Source organism: Nicotiana tomentosiformis, chromosome 12 (assembly GCF_000390325.3).
Source record: "Nicotiana tomentosiformis chromosome 12, ASM39032v3, whole genome shotgun sequence".
In the NCBI taxonomy this organism is placed as follows: domain Eukaryota; kingdom Viridiplantae; phylum Streptophyta; class Magnoliopsida; order Solanales; family Solanaceae; genus Nicotiana; species Nicotiana tomentosiformis.
This window is the reverse complement of record NC_090823.1, coordinates 90,380,684-90,400,945: the sequence shown is the minus strand read 5'-3', so window position 1 is coordinate 90,400,945 and position 20,262 is coordinate 90,380,684. Positions and strand designations below refer to the sequence as shown.

Here is a 20,262-nt window from a genome sequence, read left to right as displayed (position 1 = left end):
CAACTTTTGAGAAGATGGTATACAAGATTGGAATGCGGAGACTCAAATATTTGAAACAAGATTTTCATCAGGGGGAGTAAAATACGCGATATACTCTTTTTTCCTTACTAAGATTTTTTCCCACAGGATTTTCCTTATAAGGTTTTTAATGAGGCATCTAGAAATACGTATTACTAAATATGTGTACTCTTTTTCCTTCACTAGAATTTTTTCCACTGGGTTTTTCCTAGTAAGGTTTTAACGAGGCACAATACCTTTTAATGAACATCCAAGGGGGAGTGTTATGAAAATAATTGTATTGTGGATGTTCATTTATTACTCTGCTATAGATAATCTTCCTGAAGAAGATCATCTATTTAGTACTCTATTGAAGTTTATCTACAAGCAGCTGATGCAGGCAGGTTGCAAGCAGCTCAATGAAATGATTTGCAGCAGCTTCTTATTAAACAGGCAGGTTGCAAGCAGCTTATGCAGACAACTTACAAGCAGCTAAAGAAAAGCCTTCCAGTTGCTTCCTGAAAAGCCTCGTAGTTGCTTTCTTTCTTCTATAAATAGAGGAGTTTTCAGTTCATTATGTACATAAATTTAAAGTTTGAATAATATATCAATCTCTCTCTATACTTGTCTTTACTTTACTGTCTTTATTTTATAACAATTCATTCATTTTTTAAATTTGAAAAAAGCAATTATCAAAATAAGCAGATTTTAAAAGCTTGAAAAAACAAGCTATAAATCTAGAATAAAGATCGTCCAGCTTTGAGAACTCAACTACAAAAGCTTTCTCATTGATATAAAACAACAGTGCATTTCCTCAACTAATTGGGAATCAACTTTCTTAACAGCTCCTGCCTCTTTTCTTTTCCAAACCCCACTCTTAGTACATAATTCCTTCGTTTCAATTTATGTAAAATTATTTTCTTTTTAGTCCGTGCCAAAAAAAATGATCTTTTTCCTTATTTGGAAATAATTTATCTTTATGCAATGATTTATAGCCACACAAAATATATTTACCTCATTTTATACCACAAGTTTAAAAGTCTTTTTTTTTTCTTAAACTCCATACCCAGTCAAATGGGTTCACATAAATTGAAACGGACGGAGTATATAATTAAAGGTCTTTTATGTAATTGGATTTTTGACAATTTTCTTTGGCAATAATACCAACTAAAACAAGAAGAAGATTTCAACCTCCTAGTCTATTAGGTCAAGGAACCACTTAATTGTTATTCTTTGTGGATAAGATTCTGAGATTTGTTATTATGGGCCAAATGACTAATTTCCATTCACCTTAAGTGGGTACTTGAATGGACTTTCTAGCACATTCGTTTACCAATGTAGACATTGTTATCAATATATACTTGATCGAAATTCGAAAGCAAGATAAATCAATATAAATCATCAGTAGTGCTTTCCAACTAGAAAAATGTGAACTGGAAAACGACTGCAATAGTTGATAACGATGTCTCTTTTTTTTTCGTAGCTTTCGTGCCTTATTTGTGAACTTTGATCATGCGCAACTATTGTAACTATTTAAGATTCTACTGTGATATAGATTTGTCTTTTCAACTTTGAATTTCCTTTGATAGTTCTAAATACCTACGTCTGTAATTGGGCACCCCTACATATGGACTGTTTATTTAATTTAGAGTAGTTGTGTGATGTCAAATGTTTTATATTTAGAAATTACTATAATAAGTACTTTTTTGTGGAAAATGTTCTATATGGAGAAACCATTATTCTACATCATTTTTGGCTAAAAAAAAGAGAGAGATCATTTTATGGCGATTAGTTGGGTATAAAGTAAGCTAACTCATACCACTACTAAAACATATGTGCTTGATCGGGTGTTTTAATTAGAGTTTTGAGTAGTAAAGGTCGAAAATAATAGGAAAATTTGCACAAATATACAGCCCAAATATAACACACATTGCATATGTGTAGCCATCTATCTATTTTATATCTTAAAAATTAGAATGATAAGAAAAAACCATTCTTTCTGCAATTGTTGGTAACAAAAGAAACCAAGAGAAACCGGGTCAGGCAAATTTATTGTATTGTGACGCTTCCACTATCCAATAACTATATACTACAACATGTTAATTGTGTGAAAAAAAAAATCTTATAAAAAATGTTTGGAAAGAAAAAGTAAAAAGTAAAATGACTCATCAGGCCAAACTCGTCCGAGTGAGTTGTCAGATCTAAACAAAGAACTGGGGATGAAAATACAAAATTATCTAACTTGAAGTACTTGATCTTAAATAAGCAAAAGATCTTTCTCCTGTATCATCCTTATCCGTCCCGCAAAACAAACTTAACGGCGACTTAACTGACTTCAGCAAATTCTTCGGTTTTTTCTCACCACTCTCATCCTTTGGCGAACCGGGTTTATTAAACACAGGCGAAGTCGGTGGCAACCGGAACTTGCTTAACCGGCCATCCACCGGTTCGAACCGGTACCCCGTGGTTGAACTTCTCTCTGGAGAAAACGGCATATCAGAACTTAAGTCTATCAATCTTTTACGTACATCATCAGGTAACCTTAGAGTGAACCTCTCGAAATTTTCACCAGGTTGAATCAACGAGTGACCTGTGGAGTGAGATCGACTAAACATCCCAAAAATCTTTGGTCTTCTCGGTGTTGATTTTGGTGCAAGGTGCCGAAAATCGGGTGTCTGTCTTCTCGCCTTACTGCTACTATTTGGAGTAAGGGGGCCGTAGTTGGGTGTTTTATTTCTTGGTGTAGATTTCGTTGAACAAATATGAGTAGGTGTTTGAGGAGACTGATGGTCCATCACTTCTTGTGGACCAGCAGTCACGTGAATATCTATTACTATGTCGCTTCTTTCTGTTTCTTGAACTGTTTCTTGCAGTTTACCAGAAGGTTTTGTTTCGAGATTTGAACGGCAAACGGGGCAAGTGGTACGAAAGGCAAGCCAAGCATCAATACACTCAAGATGGAACACGTGGCAACAATTCGGAAGAAGGCGGAGAGTTTCTTCATCTTCGAACTTGTTTATGCAAACAGCACATTCTAGGATAGATTTGCCCATTTTTAGGGCTTTGACATCGGAATAGACAAATACAGGGAATGTTTCAATGATATTTGGCTCAAGTCCACGGGAAACAGGTCGGTGACGGAAGAAGTAAGAACCCATTGGTTCGTCGGGGTTCATGTGACGTATATATAATGTGATGATAACTGCAACCACGAATAATACGACACAAGCGAGTACTATCGCTAACGCTGGGCTGATTTTAACATTTTTGTCCAACGTTGATGGAGCTGAAGATGGTGTTGTCGCTGAGACTCTGCCAGTTTTGGCCATAGCGTAAAGCAAACACAAGAAGAAACCACAAATGATATTTCTCTTATGCTTCATTTTTCTTCAAAAAGTGAATACTACTATTTATCTGAACGCCGGCAGTGTTAACTTGGAGTGTGAAAAGCAGAGGAGCAAGATGGATGGTTGTAAAGGCAAAAGGTGGATATAATGGACTTCTTTTGGATATACTATTTATATATACAAGAAGAGACTCAAACATTTGATATAATTTGGTCAATTGACCTAAGTTTTCCGTACTAAAATGAGCAATTCGCGATATAAGATATAAAGAGAGTGCAAAATATCGAGAGAACAACCTCACAAAAAGACAAATACAAGTGACAGACTAACGTTGTCCCGAAATTCTTTCCCTAAATAAGATTCTCAAATCCCATATAATAATTTATAGAAGGATCCTTAATTTATAGAAGCTCAAAATTTTTCAAAGAAAAAAGGACCTAGCCAAATATGAGATATCATTAATAATTTTCTTCTAAAAAACAAAAAAACAAAATTATGATAAATATATTGGATAGAAAAATCAAATATGATAAAAATATTAAGACAAACACTTAACAGAAATGGCCTACCGCAAATTAAAGGAGAAGAACTGTTGACTTATGTTAAGCGGCCACTACGAGAATAATCAATAAGGTTGACTTTGGAGAACTTAAAAAATAAATTTCTAACGGGGTTATATATGTCCTCCTCACTTAAAATTGTATGGGAACTTTACATAACTGTCACAATTTAAAAGAAATATAACAAATTCGTAGCATGAAATTCAATATTACAGTTGTGGTAGAAAAATATTTATATTTGTAGCACACAGTTCCATTAAAATAGGAATATTAATTATTAATCTCTAAACATAAACAATTTGAATGGAAAGTCAATAATTCTTTGTACAAAAATCATACTTTTTTTCTCTTTATCTATTAGCTTTCCTTCTTTTTCTTCTATCTTCTTAATTTTATTTTCTGCCGAAACCAATATATTTTCTAAATTTGTTCCATTCGTTTTTTTTTTAATTATCTTTCTTAAGTTTTTCTCTTCCTTCTTTCTTCCTTTCTTAACATAAAGATCTTACTTCGATAATAATATACGTTAATATATACAAAATATATATAAAAATATATATATTGAATTAACATATATAAAATATACAAAAAATATACATAAAAATATATCTTCAATTAAGATGACACTTATACATGTGAAATATACATAAAATAATATATCTTAAATTTAATTAAGATGGTATATAATATACAAAAAATATATATATATAAAAACATCTTGAATTAAAATGGCACTCTACATATAAAATATATTTGAAATATACATTAAAAATATATCTTAAAATAAGATGGCACTTCACAAATAAACATACAAAAATTATATACATAAAAATACATTTTGAATTAAAGTGATACTTGATATACAAAGTATAAAAGACGTATAAATCAATACAACTTGAATTTAGGTGGCATTCACATATGCATCAGATTTTAAAAAATGGAGCGAAGAAGATGAATGCTGGGCTTAATTTTTGTAATATGTTAATAATAAAAAATAAAGTGCTCTTTATAAAATAAATAATAAATAATACTATTTTTTTAAATAATAATTAAAAAGGATCAAGCGTGTAAAAAACTAAAATTGTATTTAGATGGTAGAAGACATGAACCGAACTACCAAAGTATTCGTTAGTTAAAGCTTAGACTTGAAAGGAACTATTAATAATGTCAATGGAGAGAAGCAATATCCAAAGATACAAAATAGCCGGCCATCTCCTACAAATTTCTTAAAAAATGTTAGTTTCTCTGTTTCAATTCAGAGTCTAGAACCAAAATATGATTCTTCTTTACTCAAATGATCGAAATGTGTGGAAAAAAAATATACAACAACAATAACAATAACAACAATCCAGTAAAATTTTACTAATGGGGTCTGGGGAGGGTAGTGTGTACGCAGACCTTACCCCTACCCCGAAGGAGTAGAAAGGCTGTTTCCGAAAGACCATCGGCTCAAAAAAATAAAAAGACAAAATGACAAAAAGGAGACAATATTAGTATCACAACAACAATCATAGGATAAATAGGAACACCATGAAATCCAGAAGAAAGATGCAAAGCAAAGGGAGACAATATTAGTATCACCACAACAATCATAAGAAAAATAGGAACACCATGAAATCTAGAAGAAAGATGCAAAGCAAAAGCGATAGCTCGTAAATAGGACATGCACTGAAAAGCGAAATAGTAAGCCACAACATTGCCACTAGCTATCTTAGACAAAAACCCTACATGGCTAGTCCCACAATGGTACGAAGTAAGGCACGACTTAACTACCTCCTAACCTACAACCCTAATACTCGACCTCCAAATCTTCCTATCAAGTGTCATGTCCTCGAAAATCTGGAGCATCGCCATATCCTGCCTGATCACCTCTCCCCAATACTTCTTAGGCCGCCCTCTACCTCTTCTCGTGCTATCCACAACCAGCTGCTCATACCTCCGTATCGGAGCATCTAGGCTTCTCCTCTGAACATGTCCGAACCATCTAAGCCTCGCTTCCCACATCTTGTCATCAATGGGAGCCACATGCACCTTCTCCCGGATATCATCATTCCTAATCTTATCTATCCTAGTGTGCCCGCACATCCACCGCAACATCCTCATTTCTGCTACTTTCATCTTCTGAATATGTGAGTTCTTAACGGGCCAACACTCAGCTCCATATATCATGGCCAGTCTAACCACCGCTTTATAAAACTTACCTTTGAGTATCGGTAGCACTCTCTTGTCACACAGGACTCCAGATGCTAACCTCCACTTCATCCATCCTACCCCAATACAGTGTGTGACATCCTCGTCGATCTCTCCTCCCCCCTGGATAACCGAACCAAGGTACTTGAAGCTGCCTCTACTCGGGATGACCTGCGAATCAAGCCTCACATCCACGCCCTCTTCCCCTGGCTCAGCGCTAAACTTACACTCCAGGTATTCCGTCTTTGTCCTGCTCAGCTTGAAACCCTTAGACTCAAGAGCTTGTCTCCAAACCTCCAGCCTCTCGTTAACACCGGCTCGCGACTCATCAATCAGAACTATGTCATCGGCGAATAGCATGCACCATGGCACATCCCCTTGAATATGGTGTGTTAACGCGTCTATCACCAGGGCGAATAAGAACGGACTGAGCGCAGAACCTTGGTGTAACCCCATTACAATCGAAAAATGCTCAGAGTCGCCTCCTACTGTCCTAACCCGAGTCTTAGCCCCATCATACATGTCCTTAATTGACATAATATGTATAGGACGCTATACCTTAATGGTCGTTTGCCCGTTAAGGTATAGCGCTCTTTAAAAGGGCGTTATACTTGAATTTGAAAAGACGGGCAAGTATAGCGCCATTTATTAAGGTGCTATACATATTTTGTGGGCCCACAAATAATTCTTTTGGGCTTAACTGACATAACAATAATTCAACTGGGTATAGCGCCCTTATTTAAGGCACTATACCTAAAATAATTGTATCTCGGACTAGTTTTTTGCCCTATTTAAAGAGGTTAAGAATTTTTTAAAAATTCATTCATAAATATTCTCAAGTCTTCTCAAATATTTATTCTTTAAGTTATTTTGTTGTTTGTCATAATGTCTGAAGAGCGAAAAGTAAGGGTTTCATTATATTAGGAGGAGTGAGGTTGTGGTGGCGAATAACTCAGTAACCTATAGTTTATCTCCACAGTGTCATGCTAAGTTGCCACTTAAATAGAGTACGATAAATTGGTATCGTTGTTATGTACAAAAAATGAGTATGAGCAAATGTTCGATGAACCTTAAAGTAACCGGAAGATATCCGTATTCTTTCACTCCGCAAGAGGTTGCTTGTTTAACATCGAAGACGATGAAACTCTGAGAGTTTTTCTGAGGACTCTGGATGAATACCGGGAATTTTTTGTGATAAAAATATTGGAAATATATGTCGAGGTTGAAGACGTTCGCAATAATGAGGTTGCGCAAAGAAGGGTTATCCCTCAGTCATCGAGTGGTTATTTTGGAGCAGTTTTAGCCGAACAGGTTCCGGCTGAAAGAGTTTGGCCTGATCTAAACTTATCTCCATGGGCGAATGAGGAGTGAGGAAATAATTTCTCTCCTAGTTTACATAATCCACAAGATGAGTGGTAAACTTTAATTTTCCTTTGTGTTATGATGTTTATTTTTGTTGTATTGAATTTGTATTAACACTCATATATTCCACAGGGGGTACCGGCCAGATATGAATTTTATAAGTTATGAACCAACGCCCAGTTGGAATATGCCTAGTTCTGGTGTATTGGATCATGGTGGTCCATCCGGGAGTCATCACCAATAGGATAATGTCTATCATGGGATGTCAACACATTACGATTTGTAAGTGAAGTGATATATCTATATGTAAAGTATTTATCAATTTGAGTAACTCATTATTTTGTTGGTTGCGCAGTGAAAACGAGCATTCTGAAGGTCCTACCCTTACTCAATTGCCCGAAGATGACATATTTAATCGGAATCTAGTAGATGAACAAAGTCAGGAAGAGAATAGTGATTATGACAACAATGCCGATGAGTCTGGAGATGACACACCCTTCCCTGATGAGGGTGATGATGAGGAGGAAGAGAATGCTAGACCTGATTTGACGAGGGAGCATGCTCCACCTTCGGTTAGACCAAGAGTGTACGAGTCCCACGTGTCGTTTCATTCAAGGGAGATTCCCTACCTTGATCATTTGCTAAGTATGCTAGATGTGGATTCCCTCACAAGGAATATTGACAAAATTCGGCTAGCAATGTGGGATGAATCTAGAGCAACGGTGCTGTCAAAGGGCATGCTTTTTCCCGATAAAACGCGCCTAACCAGGGCGGTGCTAATGTACAGCGTAAAAGAGTGTCGTGAGATCACGGTACGCGAATCATCTCCAGATGTATACAAGGTAGTTTGTTGTAGATGGTTTATGGGTTGTAATTGGATGTTATGTGCGAGGAAGAAGAAAACAAATATGTGGGTTGTGGGTAAATATATTGACACCCACAATTGTGAAATGGACACATTCAGTGGGAATCATTTTAACTTGAATGCTAACTTGATTCTCTTGTCTTGATTCCACACATTGAAGCGTCCATAAGGTAAAAAGATCAAAGAGTGTATAACATCCGTCCACTAGAAATATGAGTGCACCATTACCAAAAGAAAGGTATTTCTCGGGCGCAAACGTGCGTTTGAAATTGTTTATGGTAACTAGGATAAGTCCTTTACATCTCTACCCAGGTACATGGTTGCATTGCAATACTTCAACCCCGGGACTATTGTTGAATGGAAGCTTGAGCGGAGTCTGGGAATACCAGAACATATATTCAAATATGTGTTCTGGGCATTTAAACTAGCAATTGATGCTTTTCTACATTACCGGCCGATAATATCCATAGACGGCACCCATGTCTATGGAAAGTATGATATTAAGTTGTTGATCGTCATTGAAGTAGATGCTAATGGAAGTATATTTCCCTTAGCTTTTGCTATTTGTGCCAATAAAAGCCAAGAGACGTGGACACTATTTTTGAACCACTTGAAAGAGCACGTTATCAAAAAGCGTTCAGGTATTTGTCTAATATCTGATCGGTATGGTGGTATTTTAAGTTCTATACAAAATTTGCGTATATGGCAGGAACCGTATGCCTACCACCGTTACTGTATGAGGCACCTGAAGGCCAATTTCCAGAAGGCATATCCCAATAAGGATTTGCATGATTTAATGTGGATGGCTGCAACAGATCACCAAGAGTGTAAATTCAGGAGGCGCATGGAATCTATCAGGTAGGAAGACGAGGGAAACTATCGTTGATTGATGCGACATGAGCTTGACAAGTGGACTTTGCATGCGGATGGTGGCAGAAGATGGGGAATTCTGACTACAAATGTGTCAGAGTCTTTCAACGGGTTATTGAAGTTTGCACGAGGATTGCCTGTCACTGCCACGGTACGGATGTCATTCAAGCAGATGGCGGAGAGGTTTGTTGAAAGGGCTAGAGGTGCATCGTCATTGATGGAAAGGGTGTTGAATTTATGCCAATACCAATGAAAAGATTTGAGAACATTGGCATTCATTTTTGCAATATTGCAACGAGCGAAATATTTTTGAAGTTCGCACCGCTATCCATCACAACTGGGGGAATAATACAAACACCGTAAATAAAGCCAGAAGGTTATGCTCTTGTAAGAAATGGTCCATCTACCACATGTCGTGCTCACATGCCATCAAGTGCTTTCAACATACAGGTTTAAGAGCAACCAACTACGTTGATAAAGAATATAGTGTTGCTGCATACTTAAACACCTATAGTGGGCAGTTGCAGCCAGTGGGTGCTGAGCATTATTGGCCGCCAAAACCATTTAAAATGGTGTGTAACAAGGACTATTTACGTCAATGACATGTGCAAAAAAGAACGCGTATACGGAACCAAATGGATATTGGTGATACCGTTTATACACGCAAATGTGGCATATGCTCGCAAATAGGACACGACCGTCGTAAATGTCCTTCAGCTGGTTTGGGTGGCGGTGGTAATCCACCTCCTAGTGGAAGTTCATCTAATGTTCCCACCTATCAAGGATACACGTAGTGTTTTATTTCCGTAATGTAGTTGTAATACGTGTATGTACTTGTTTATCTTGCAGAATGTATGAAATAAAATTATGTTTTCATTGCTGTTAAATTTTATTGATATTTAACATTAATACTTCAGTACAACAATCTAACATAAACCCATTTTTTTAAAAAAAATTGTCTTATCGACCTGAAAAGCTGCTTGCCTGCAAAAGCTATCTTCTGGAAAAGTTGTATTATACCCGAAAGAATCTTTAACACGCGAAACATAGCACGGTGAATTATTACGTTATGTGTGTTGTCTTGTCAACCTGAAAAGCTGCTCGCCTGCAAAAGCTATCTTCTGAAAAAGTTGTTTTGTACCCAAAAGAATCTTTAACACGTGAAGCATAGCGTGGTGAATTACTACGTTATATGGATTGCCTTGCCTATAAATAACTAGCGAATTTTAGTTATTATATGCGCTTAACAAAAACAAATAGCAAAACTTTCCATAAATTTTTCATTTTTCTTGCATTAACAAATGTCTGGACGCAATGACCAACCAAGGTGCTATTGTGGCAGACGTGCGATTTTGAAGGCATGTTGGTCCGATAGTAATGTTGGGAGCAGATACTGGATGTGTCAACAATTATTTGACGTAATGACAGAAATCATTGTATGCTTGAGGAATGGTATGATGAACCCATTAACCAGGAATATTACAAATCATGTTTGCAGTATGTTTGGAATATGAACGGTGAATACCAACGCCAGATCTCTGAAATGCAATGAGAAATTGTGGCAGTGCAGGAGAAACTAAAACAGGCGGAAGAAGAAAAAAATAAAATGGAAGAGAAATTTAACTGGTTGGAGCAGAGAATAATAGGCAGTAGTGACTAAACAAACACATGTATGTGTTGAGTATAGTATTTTATCTTTATATTTTTCGTGTCATGTATTTTCATTAGTTGTACTGAATTTAAATTATGTTAAGTTTCTATGTTTGTGTTTGTGTTGTAGTATTAAAATAACAAAGAACCGAAGAAATAAAAACATAATGTGCATATAATGTAAACAATAAAAATTGTTGCTATTATTTACTGAATGTCATATGTACATAAAATACAAAAAAATCAATGTGTCCCACATCCTATATGCTTTAATATAGCCGTAGGCCTGAGGCATATCCCATCCCGTCAGGCTACGCTATCAGGATCATCCTCATCACGTCGCCTCTTTATCGGAGGATGCATTGCAGCATGATCGTTAGTAGGGCTGGCATGCTCGGTAGAAGGGGCTGTCGGTCCAGCAGTAACCTACAGAATAATAAGATATTTTAGTATATGAAATATATATTAGTAATGTACGTGTTAAGTCACAAAAATTTAAATTGTCTTACCATGGTCTCGTCGGGCTCCTGAATATAATCATCCGTCGCAGCCAGGTCAGTATCGCACAAAGTGGCCTCCGTGACGGGCGAGGACGAAGCCTTAATAAAAAAACATAAAGATATTTATTGCTAATCAATGAGATAAAAATAAATTTAAATTTAATAGTAATACAAACATACCTGCGCCTGTGAAAGATCCCCAGCATCCCTCGATGATGAGCCATAACTCAGCCAACGCCCACTATCCACATCTCGTGTCGGCCGATCATCAGCAACGGTCAATGGACCTGGAAGATCAGGAAAATACTAATCCCAATCCTCTCGCATAATGGACGTGCCCGCGATCAACAATGGGGCAGACGGGGTCACCTGCGAAGTCCTTGGAATAAGCTGAACCTGAAGGCTGAATGACGACATATTGATGTGAGAGTGGTCTGGATCATGGATGTCACCCGACTGATCAACTCCAACATCCTCAACAGGTGCCTCAACTCCCCCTAGCTGGGGACCACCTCCTTGCCGACCCCCATGACCTCGTGGGACACCCCTACCTCGTGGGCACGCCTGCCACGTCGACCACGTTCCGGTCCCACTGGTGGCCCATGATGATACTGCTCTGGCGCCACATACTCAGCCTCGTATCCTAATCGCTCATCATCTCGGGATCGCCTCAATGTCCGAGAAGCCAGATCGGTAACCTGCCGGCCATACTCATGCAAAGCGGTTGCTCCCTCGCCGGTATGCTGCTGCATCTGCAATCCCAACTGGTGGAATAGATGTAGGCCAATAGCCTGCACAAAATATAAAATATAAATTATGGAACGCTAGGTTAACATTATAAGTAAGTATATCAAATAACATACCAGTGTCTTGTGCCTCCCTGCGTATGGAACGTACTGACCGCCAGCGCAATAAATGGGATTCCCGACGAAAAGTCGGGTAACGCTGCGGTACCAGCCCATATAATCATGCTCAGTCTCCGTCCGGTCAGGTGGAGGGGGCGGAATCAGGTCATGTCGCTGGTCCCAAGTATCAATTTGTGCCTCTAGCCATGCCATATATGTCTGGTCCACCCTGGAACGATCATCCCGCTGGTAATATGTGATATGCCATGCGGGCGGTAGTGGTACAAGCTGCGGGCGGCCAAACTGGCGAAGTACTCGCTCGGTGGCATGATGCTCCACAATATCAAGGCACATCAACGGGACAGAAGAGCTCCACATAATTCGGTCGGCCGAGCAATAATCGGGGAAACCAGCTATTAGCTCGTCATTGTATGGCCTCCAAATGAACTATTAAGTAATAACAGAAAACGTGAGTATACGCAACACATATAAAGCCAGGCCAAGTAAACTTAGGTATACATTTACCTGTGCACCCTCCAGCAAATCCAACAAATCCCTGCACAATGGGGGATTATGTTGAGCCTCGTACTCTCGTCCATATCCTCGCTTATCAACCCACCTCCTAGCTAGAGGGAGAAACGAAGGTGGTGCACCTGGAGCTAAGGGTGGTAGAGGTGGCTGCAACTGAGGAACCGCTCCCAGGCCCAAACCTAATATACAAAGTGGACGTAAAATTTAAGGTATATTTTTACTGGGTATGTTATAATGAATAGAGTATTCGACTATGTTTTCACCGGTAGCAGCGGCAAAAATCCAGCAACGTCATGCTGGGTGCCCATGCTCGCCCGGCACATCTGCCTGTAGAAGTAACCGAGAACAGCAGCACCCCAGCCGTACTGATGTAAATCATCTAGCCGCTCAAGATGATGAAGAAATCTTAAGCTGACTAGGTTCCCCGAAGTGTTCGGGAACAAAACCCCTCCAAACATAAGGAGCAACATCAACCTCATCTACCGACGAATATGAAGCTCTGGTGTATCATCTGTGATGTCATTGTGCAATGCCTCCAAATGCTGTCGGACGGGCGTCAACTGCAGACGACTGGCCCCAACCAGTGCAGTCTCATCCGGTGGCTGGAAACCGGTAAGCCGCTGCAGCATCTCCATGTAGTGCAAACCCGTATACTCTCTGATGGCATTCGGCAAAGCAACAGGGTATCCATCAACGGGTAGCCCATACAGGACCTCCACGTCCTGAAGCGTGATAGTGGCCTCGCCAATGGGAAAATGGAATGTGTGCGTCTCCGGTCGCCACCGCTCTATCAGGGCCGTGATCAACGACCAATACAGTTGCAGCCAGCCGATCTCCATAATCCTATAAAAGTCCGTATCCTGGAGGCGTCTGACTATATGGAGATGGAGAGGGTGGTCCATGAGAAAGCCCTACATATCGTCTACTCTCCTGGAACGGAACGTCTGGGACAGTAACTGTCCCTCCCATATGTGCGACGACCTATGATCGCCCTATAACAACAGTAGCTCCAGACTGGCAGGTCCGGGATGCAAAGGCGGAACCTCCATGTCGTCTACTGTAAATTAAATAATATTAATTACATTATTTTACTTTAATATGTTAGTTTTATTATCTTACATGTTAGTTTTATTATTTTATATGTTTGTTTGTAAATTAAATAATTAATTTTCATAATTATACAAGATTTAATTATTAAATATTCACATATGGGTTCCGAGCTCGATATTTGAGGCCCAGTAGCACCAAGATATCCTGAATTCTTTTGTTCATGATGAAAAAATTATCTTGATTTATCACTCAATAGGTCTGTTATTTTAAATATTAGTTTATTATTTATATGTTAGTTTAATATTGTATATATTAGTTTTATTAATTTATATGTTAGTTTTATTATTTTACATGTTAGTTTTATTATTTTATATGTTTGTTTGTAAATTAAATAATTAATTTTCATAATTATACAAGATTTAATTATTAAATATTCACATATGGGTTCCGGGCTCGATATTTGAGGCCCAGTAGCACCAAGATATCTTGAATTCTTGTGTTCATGATGGAAAAATTATCTCGATTTATCACTCAACAGGTCTATTATTTTAAATGTTAGTTTATTATTTATATGTTAGTTTAATATTGTATATATTAGTTTTATTAATTTATATGTTAGTTTTATTATTTTACATGTTAGTTTTATTATTTTATATGTTTGTTTGTAAATTAAATAATTAATTTTCATAATTATACAAGATTTAATTATTAAATATTCACATATGGGTTCCGGGCTCGATATTTGAGGCCCACTAGCACCAAGATATCCTGAATTCTTGTGTTCATGATGAGAAAATTATCTCGATTTATCACTCAATATGCCTGTTATTTTAAATGTTAGTTTATTATTTATATGTTAGTTTAATATTGTATATATTAGTTTTATTAATTTATATGTTAGTTTTATTATTTTACATGTTAGTTTTATTATTTTATATGTTTGTTTGTAAATTAAATAATTAATTTTTATAATTATATAAGATTTAATTATTAAATATTCACATATGGGTTTCGGGCTCGATATTTGAGGCCCAGTAGCACCAAGGTATCCTGAAAATATTCTTGTTTTCTCATACTTAGTCCAGAAAATATTGTTATTTTCTCATGTTATTTTTTTTACGATTGTTGACTAGAATTGGACAGAGTTTGTGTTTGAACTATCAGCTTTTTTGACGTATTTTTGGGATATAATAGATACTTAAATGATTAATTTCAATAACTAAAAGGATACTACGCTAAAGGACACTACATTTTACTACGCTAAAAGGGCACTACATTACAAATACAAGCACTACATTAGGCCATAAGATACCATTAGAGGGAACTAAAATAACAATTTATCTATTTTACTAGTCTTTAAACAAATAAATAATCTAAACCGGATAAAAATAACAAATAAATTTAATCACAAAATATTCACAAAAATACATATACCACAGTAAAAAGTAACTAATTAATATTTTTTTAACAACTAATAATAATTTCTCTATTTTTACTAATTTTTTTAGCACATTAATATCATAGTCCGGATAAAAATCACAAATTAGTTAAATCACAAAACAATCACAAAACAACATAGAACACATTAAAAACAACTAATATGCATTTTTTATATGAGTTTTAACAAAAACTAAGTCGGAATACCTCGATTTAAGGTTTTTGGAAAGTTGAAGATTTGGTGATTTGGAGCCGAAACGAGCAACCCACAACGAGATAATGCCTTAGTTAGGATTTGGGACCAAGAATCTTTACTTTTTGTGAGACGAGAGGGCTCCACTCAAGCTTTTTTGGTTGTTAATAGGGGGAAGGATGGCTGGTTTTTTAAGTTTTAATGGCGCGGGGGAGGGGGTTCTGGTTTGGTGGGGAAGGGAAGGGAACGGTTTATTATGTAGGTATACCGCCATTTATTAAGGCGTTATACTATAGCGCTTTAATAAATGACGCTATACTTGCCCGTCTTTTCAAATTCAAGTATAACACCCTTTTAAAGGGCGCTATACCTTAACGGGCAAATGACCGTTAAGGTATAGCGCCCTTTAAAAGGGTGTTATACATATTTTGGTCACTATATTATTTTCCACATATTTCGGTCGTTTGAGTCCAAAAAAATCACATTTTGATTCCGGACTCTTTCAATTCATGTAAGTTAGTTTGATATAATTTTTTGAAAATAAAATTAAAATTTGTTGTTTTAGAAATGTCATGAATACGTTAAAGATCCAAGTCAAAACCCAAGACAAGCGGCTTGGATATATAGCCTGTTTGGCCAAGCTTCTAAAATCTACTCATTTTGAAAAATGCTTTTGTCAAAAACACTTTTAAAAAAAGTAGTTTTGGTAGGAAGTAGTTTGTGTTTGGCTAATTAATTTAAAAAAAATACTTTTAAGCAACAGTTAGTATTTGGCCAAACTCTTAAAAAATACTTTTAAGTGTATTTTTCTCAAAAGCGTTTTTCAAAAAGTACTTTTGGAGATAAGCTACTTTTTTTTGCTTCTCCAAAATTGTTTTTGCTTCTACTCAAAAGCATTTTTTTTCCTTCAAAAAGCTTGGCCAAACACCTTAATTTTGGCAAAAAAAGTAAATTTGACTAAAAAAATACTTTTGGCCAAAAAATAAGCTTGGCCAAACAGGCTAATAGTCTTTTTACTTTTTATTTTATTTTATTTTTATGTTTACTTTTTATTTTGATGTAATAACAAGACCGTGATCTACAACAATACCTTACTCGACTCTCTAACTCATCATTCTATCCTTTCATCCATTTCATTGAGCAGTTATCCGTTACAAGGAATTTGGCATTTATGTTCACCGTTATATTTTCATAAATGCCCCTCATAATTGACATTAAAGAAGGGTACGACCCTAAGACTTTCTTCATAGCTATAAATAGTGAGCTCAGTTGTCATTATAAAGGGGGATTTTCTGGCAAACTTAAACTACATTTTATACAAATCTCAATCCAATATTATCTTCTGATTTCTCGATTCTTTTGTTGTTGTGCCCGGAAACCTTATTCCCAGAATTATTATTTCTGCTGTTTTATCTACATCTTAAGGCTAAGTATTGTGTAACTCTTCAATTATTTATTATTTCAGGATCAAATTAATTCACTTATCTAGAAACCACGTATAAATTCAAATGTACCATTTTACGGGTAAATAATTTGGCGCCCACCGTGGGGCCTAGATAGCCGTTTAATTAAATTGATCCTTGCCTTTTTTACTAACGTGTTCTGATCGTTTTTGTCTTAGAAAAATTCATAAGAAATGACAGATAACACTGTTAATGACATGTACGACCTCGACATTCGAGGGGATCAGCCTCATTCCGAGGACTCAATCAGCGATACTCATAACGAAGGGAGTGACGCTACACCAGTGCATGTCGTCGACACGATAAGGATCTTGCAAGAGCAACAAACGATCATTCTTGGCCACCTCACGCGACAAGATAAAGTTATGACGGAGTTGAAGCAAGCGCTGTCAGGAGCTTCAAATAATGCAAACATACGAGATCCGATCCCTCCCGGGATTCCCACCAATCAAACAACACGGAGGATCGACAACAACACTCCCAGGGGTAAAATTGGCTCCGATGGGGCAGGGGGGAATAGATTCGGTCTCAACAACGAGAACGATTCTTTCAAGAATAAACTTTTACTGTTCAAGAGGGAAGTAAACGCCCGTATGGACCAGATCCCTGGCGCGCCACCAGTGTTGAAAGGCCCAGACTCGAAGAATTATACTCAATTGTCGTACAAGCCAAGTGCGGCACCAGAGTTGATCCCGAAGCAGTTCAAAATGCCTGAAATGCCAAAGTATGATGGAACTTCAGACCCCCAGGAGCATATTACCACCTACACAACAATGATAAAAGGGAATGATTTAGCTCCTCACGAAATTGAATATATACTGCTGAAGAAATTTGGGAAAACCCTCATGGCCTTGACGTGGTATTCTCTATTACCCGAGCATTCCATAGATTCCTTCGAAATGCTTGCGAATTATTTCATCAAGGCTCATGCAGGGGCAAGAAAAGTACAGGCTCGAAAGGCCGACATATTCAGGATAGCGCGAGGAGAGTCCGAGCTGCTACGAGAGTTCGTTACTCGATTCCAGAAGGAGAGAATGTTGCTCCCGTTTGTCCCGGATGAATGGGCGGCTGAGGCGTTCACCAAAGGATTGAATCCAAGGAGTTCAGATGCTTCCCGAAAATTAAAATAAAGACTACTCGAGTTTCAAGCAATGACCTGGGCGGACGTCCACAACCGGTATGAATCAAAAATAAGGATTGAAGATGATCAGGTTGGTTTTCCATCGTCGATCAAAGGACGGGAAAAGAATAAGGAAAAATCAAAGGATGATTATTGATAAGTGGGGATTTTGACTGCTTATTAACACCTTCTAACTTTTGTTTTAGCCCAAAAGCTTTGAATTGTATTCTCGAAACTAATAAAATTATACAAAATTACAGGAATGCTGGAAGTTGGGCTCCCGAGATGAAATCCAACTCAAAAAGGAGTAATCCAAACACAAGGCAATAAAGGGCACATAAGCATGCAATGTGTGGTCCGCAGAATTTCATCTGCGGCCGCAACCAAAGAAGGAAAAGTCAGCAGGCATTCGTGCAAATTGCAGACCGCACATGAATTGTACGGCCGCAAGAGATGGGCTTAAGATCAAGAACAGATAGATGACAAAAAGACCAAGTCCAGAGCTTCATTGAATTGCGGACCACACAAGATTTGTGCGGTCGCAGAACATTGTCTTGTGACCGCAATTATACTATTGCGGACCGTAGAAGAGTGTCTTGCGGCCGCAGTTTTAAATCTGCGGATCGCAGAAATATTGCCTCGCGGCCGCAGTTCAGAATTGTGCGGCTGCAGAATCCCAGCTCTTGCCAGATGAAGAAGTCTACGTACCACATTTGCCATACGAATGAACCGAAGGCCGTAGCAGAGGTTTCCGGACAGCGGACAGGTTCGCTGTCGAATGAGGACCAATCGCGGTCGGAATAATCGGTCACTGCAGGATAAAGAAGTGGCAGGATCACGGGATCCTTCCTACCCCAAATTATTAGAATACAACTTCAACGTCAGTATAGTGGAATTGGTATCGGCCATGAGTTTCCTTCGAAGATCATGTTGATTGTTTGACGCGGGGGATCTTCTCCCGCTTTCAAGGGTTCCGCGTTGTCTCGGTTACGACCATAATTGTTCTTAGCTGGGTCACTCAAGAATTCTCTGAGGTGACCATTCTTTAGTAACGTTACCACTTCCTCTCGGAGATGTCGACAGTCCCCTGTCCGGTGGCCATTCGTCCCGTGGTATTCACACCACAAGTTTGGATCCCTCTGGTTAGAATCAGATCTCATCGGTCTTGAGAATCGTGCTTCTTTGATGTTTCTCAGCCTACTTTTTTTTTTTCCAAAAACATAAGCTACAAAGTTTTTCGAAAAGTAGTTGCCGAAATCGAACTCTATAACTTGAGAAAATGTGCGAGGCGCTAAAACCCTGGACCAAGAAGAAAGTTGTGTTAAGTGATGCCACTCCTTTGTTATATACACGCATTTGATAAAATTTTAGTATTATTTGTATGATATTTAGTGAAAAAAATTGACAAAGCGATGTCACAATACGAGACACACAAATGATTTTTTATATATATATAATAAGTGAATTAGTTACTCCAATTTTTCTAAATCTTAACTTTTCAATTCAGTTTCAACTCTATATTGATTACAAAAGATAACTTCTACTAATAAAGTAGAACTTATTCTTCTTTTTTTGTGGAAAGAAAAAGTATTATTAATCACCAAAAATAAATGCATATGTGTAGCCATCTATCTATATTAGAACGAGAAGAAAAAACCATTCATTTTACAATTGTTGATTACAAAAGAAACCAAGAGAAACCGGGCCAGGCAAATTCATTGTATTGTGTGCCCTTCCACTATCCAATAACTATATACAATATAGTAATTGTGCGAGCAAAAAATTCTTGTAAGAAAATGTTTAAAAAGTAAAAGGACTCATCGAGGGGCGGCTCTAAGGCAATGGGTAATGAGGCCGTTGCCTCATGCCCCAAATTTATTTTGAATTTATATTATTATATTACTATATACTATATAATATATATATATATATATATATATATATATATATATATATATATTATTAGTATAAAAAAAGTGTTATAGTATATTTTTTTGTTATTTGATTGAGGTTTATTTAATACAATAAATTTATAAATTTTGATAATTTTCTTCCCTCATTAATTAGTATATTTACTTCACTCTTCAATTTTAATTTTATTATTTTTATATAGGAATTAAGTTATATATATCGATAACATAATGAATTTCTTTTACAATATTCTCTGAAACTGCATGAATACAAAAGATTCATGCTCCGGTTTTCTTTTAGTGTAATTAGACATATTATATTAGGTAATTTATAATTTATTTTAGATAATCACCAACAACTGCTACTTAATA

At 37.1% G+C, this 20,262-nt stretch overlaps 1 protein-coding gene across 1 annotated transcript; it reads right to left on the bottom strand.

Annotated features, from left to right (window-relative positions):
* Window positions 1-2,019: 2,019 nt before the first annotated feature.
* On the bottom strand, window positions 2,020-3,508 carry LOC138891399 (putative RING-H2 finger protein ATL37). Its single transcript, XM_009618201.4, has one exon. It carries the CDS (start codon window positions 3,378-3,380, stop codon window positions 2,235-2,237), a length of 1,146 nt encoding a protein of 381 aa, XP_009616496.2. The 5' UTR covers window positions 3,381-3,508; the 3' UTR covers window positions 2,020-2,234.
* Between the last annotated feature and the right edge of the window lie 16,754 nt (window positions 3,509-20,262).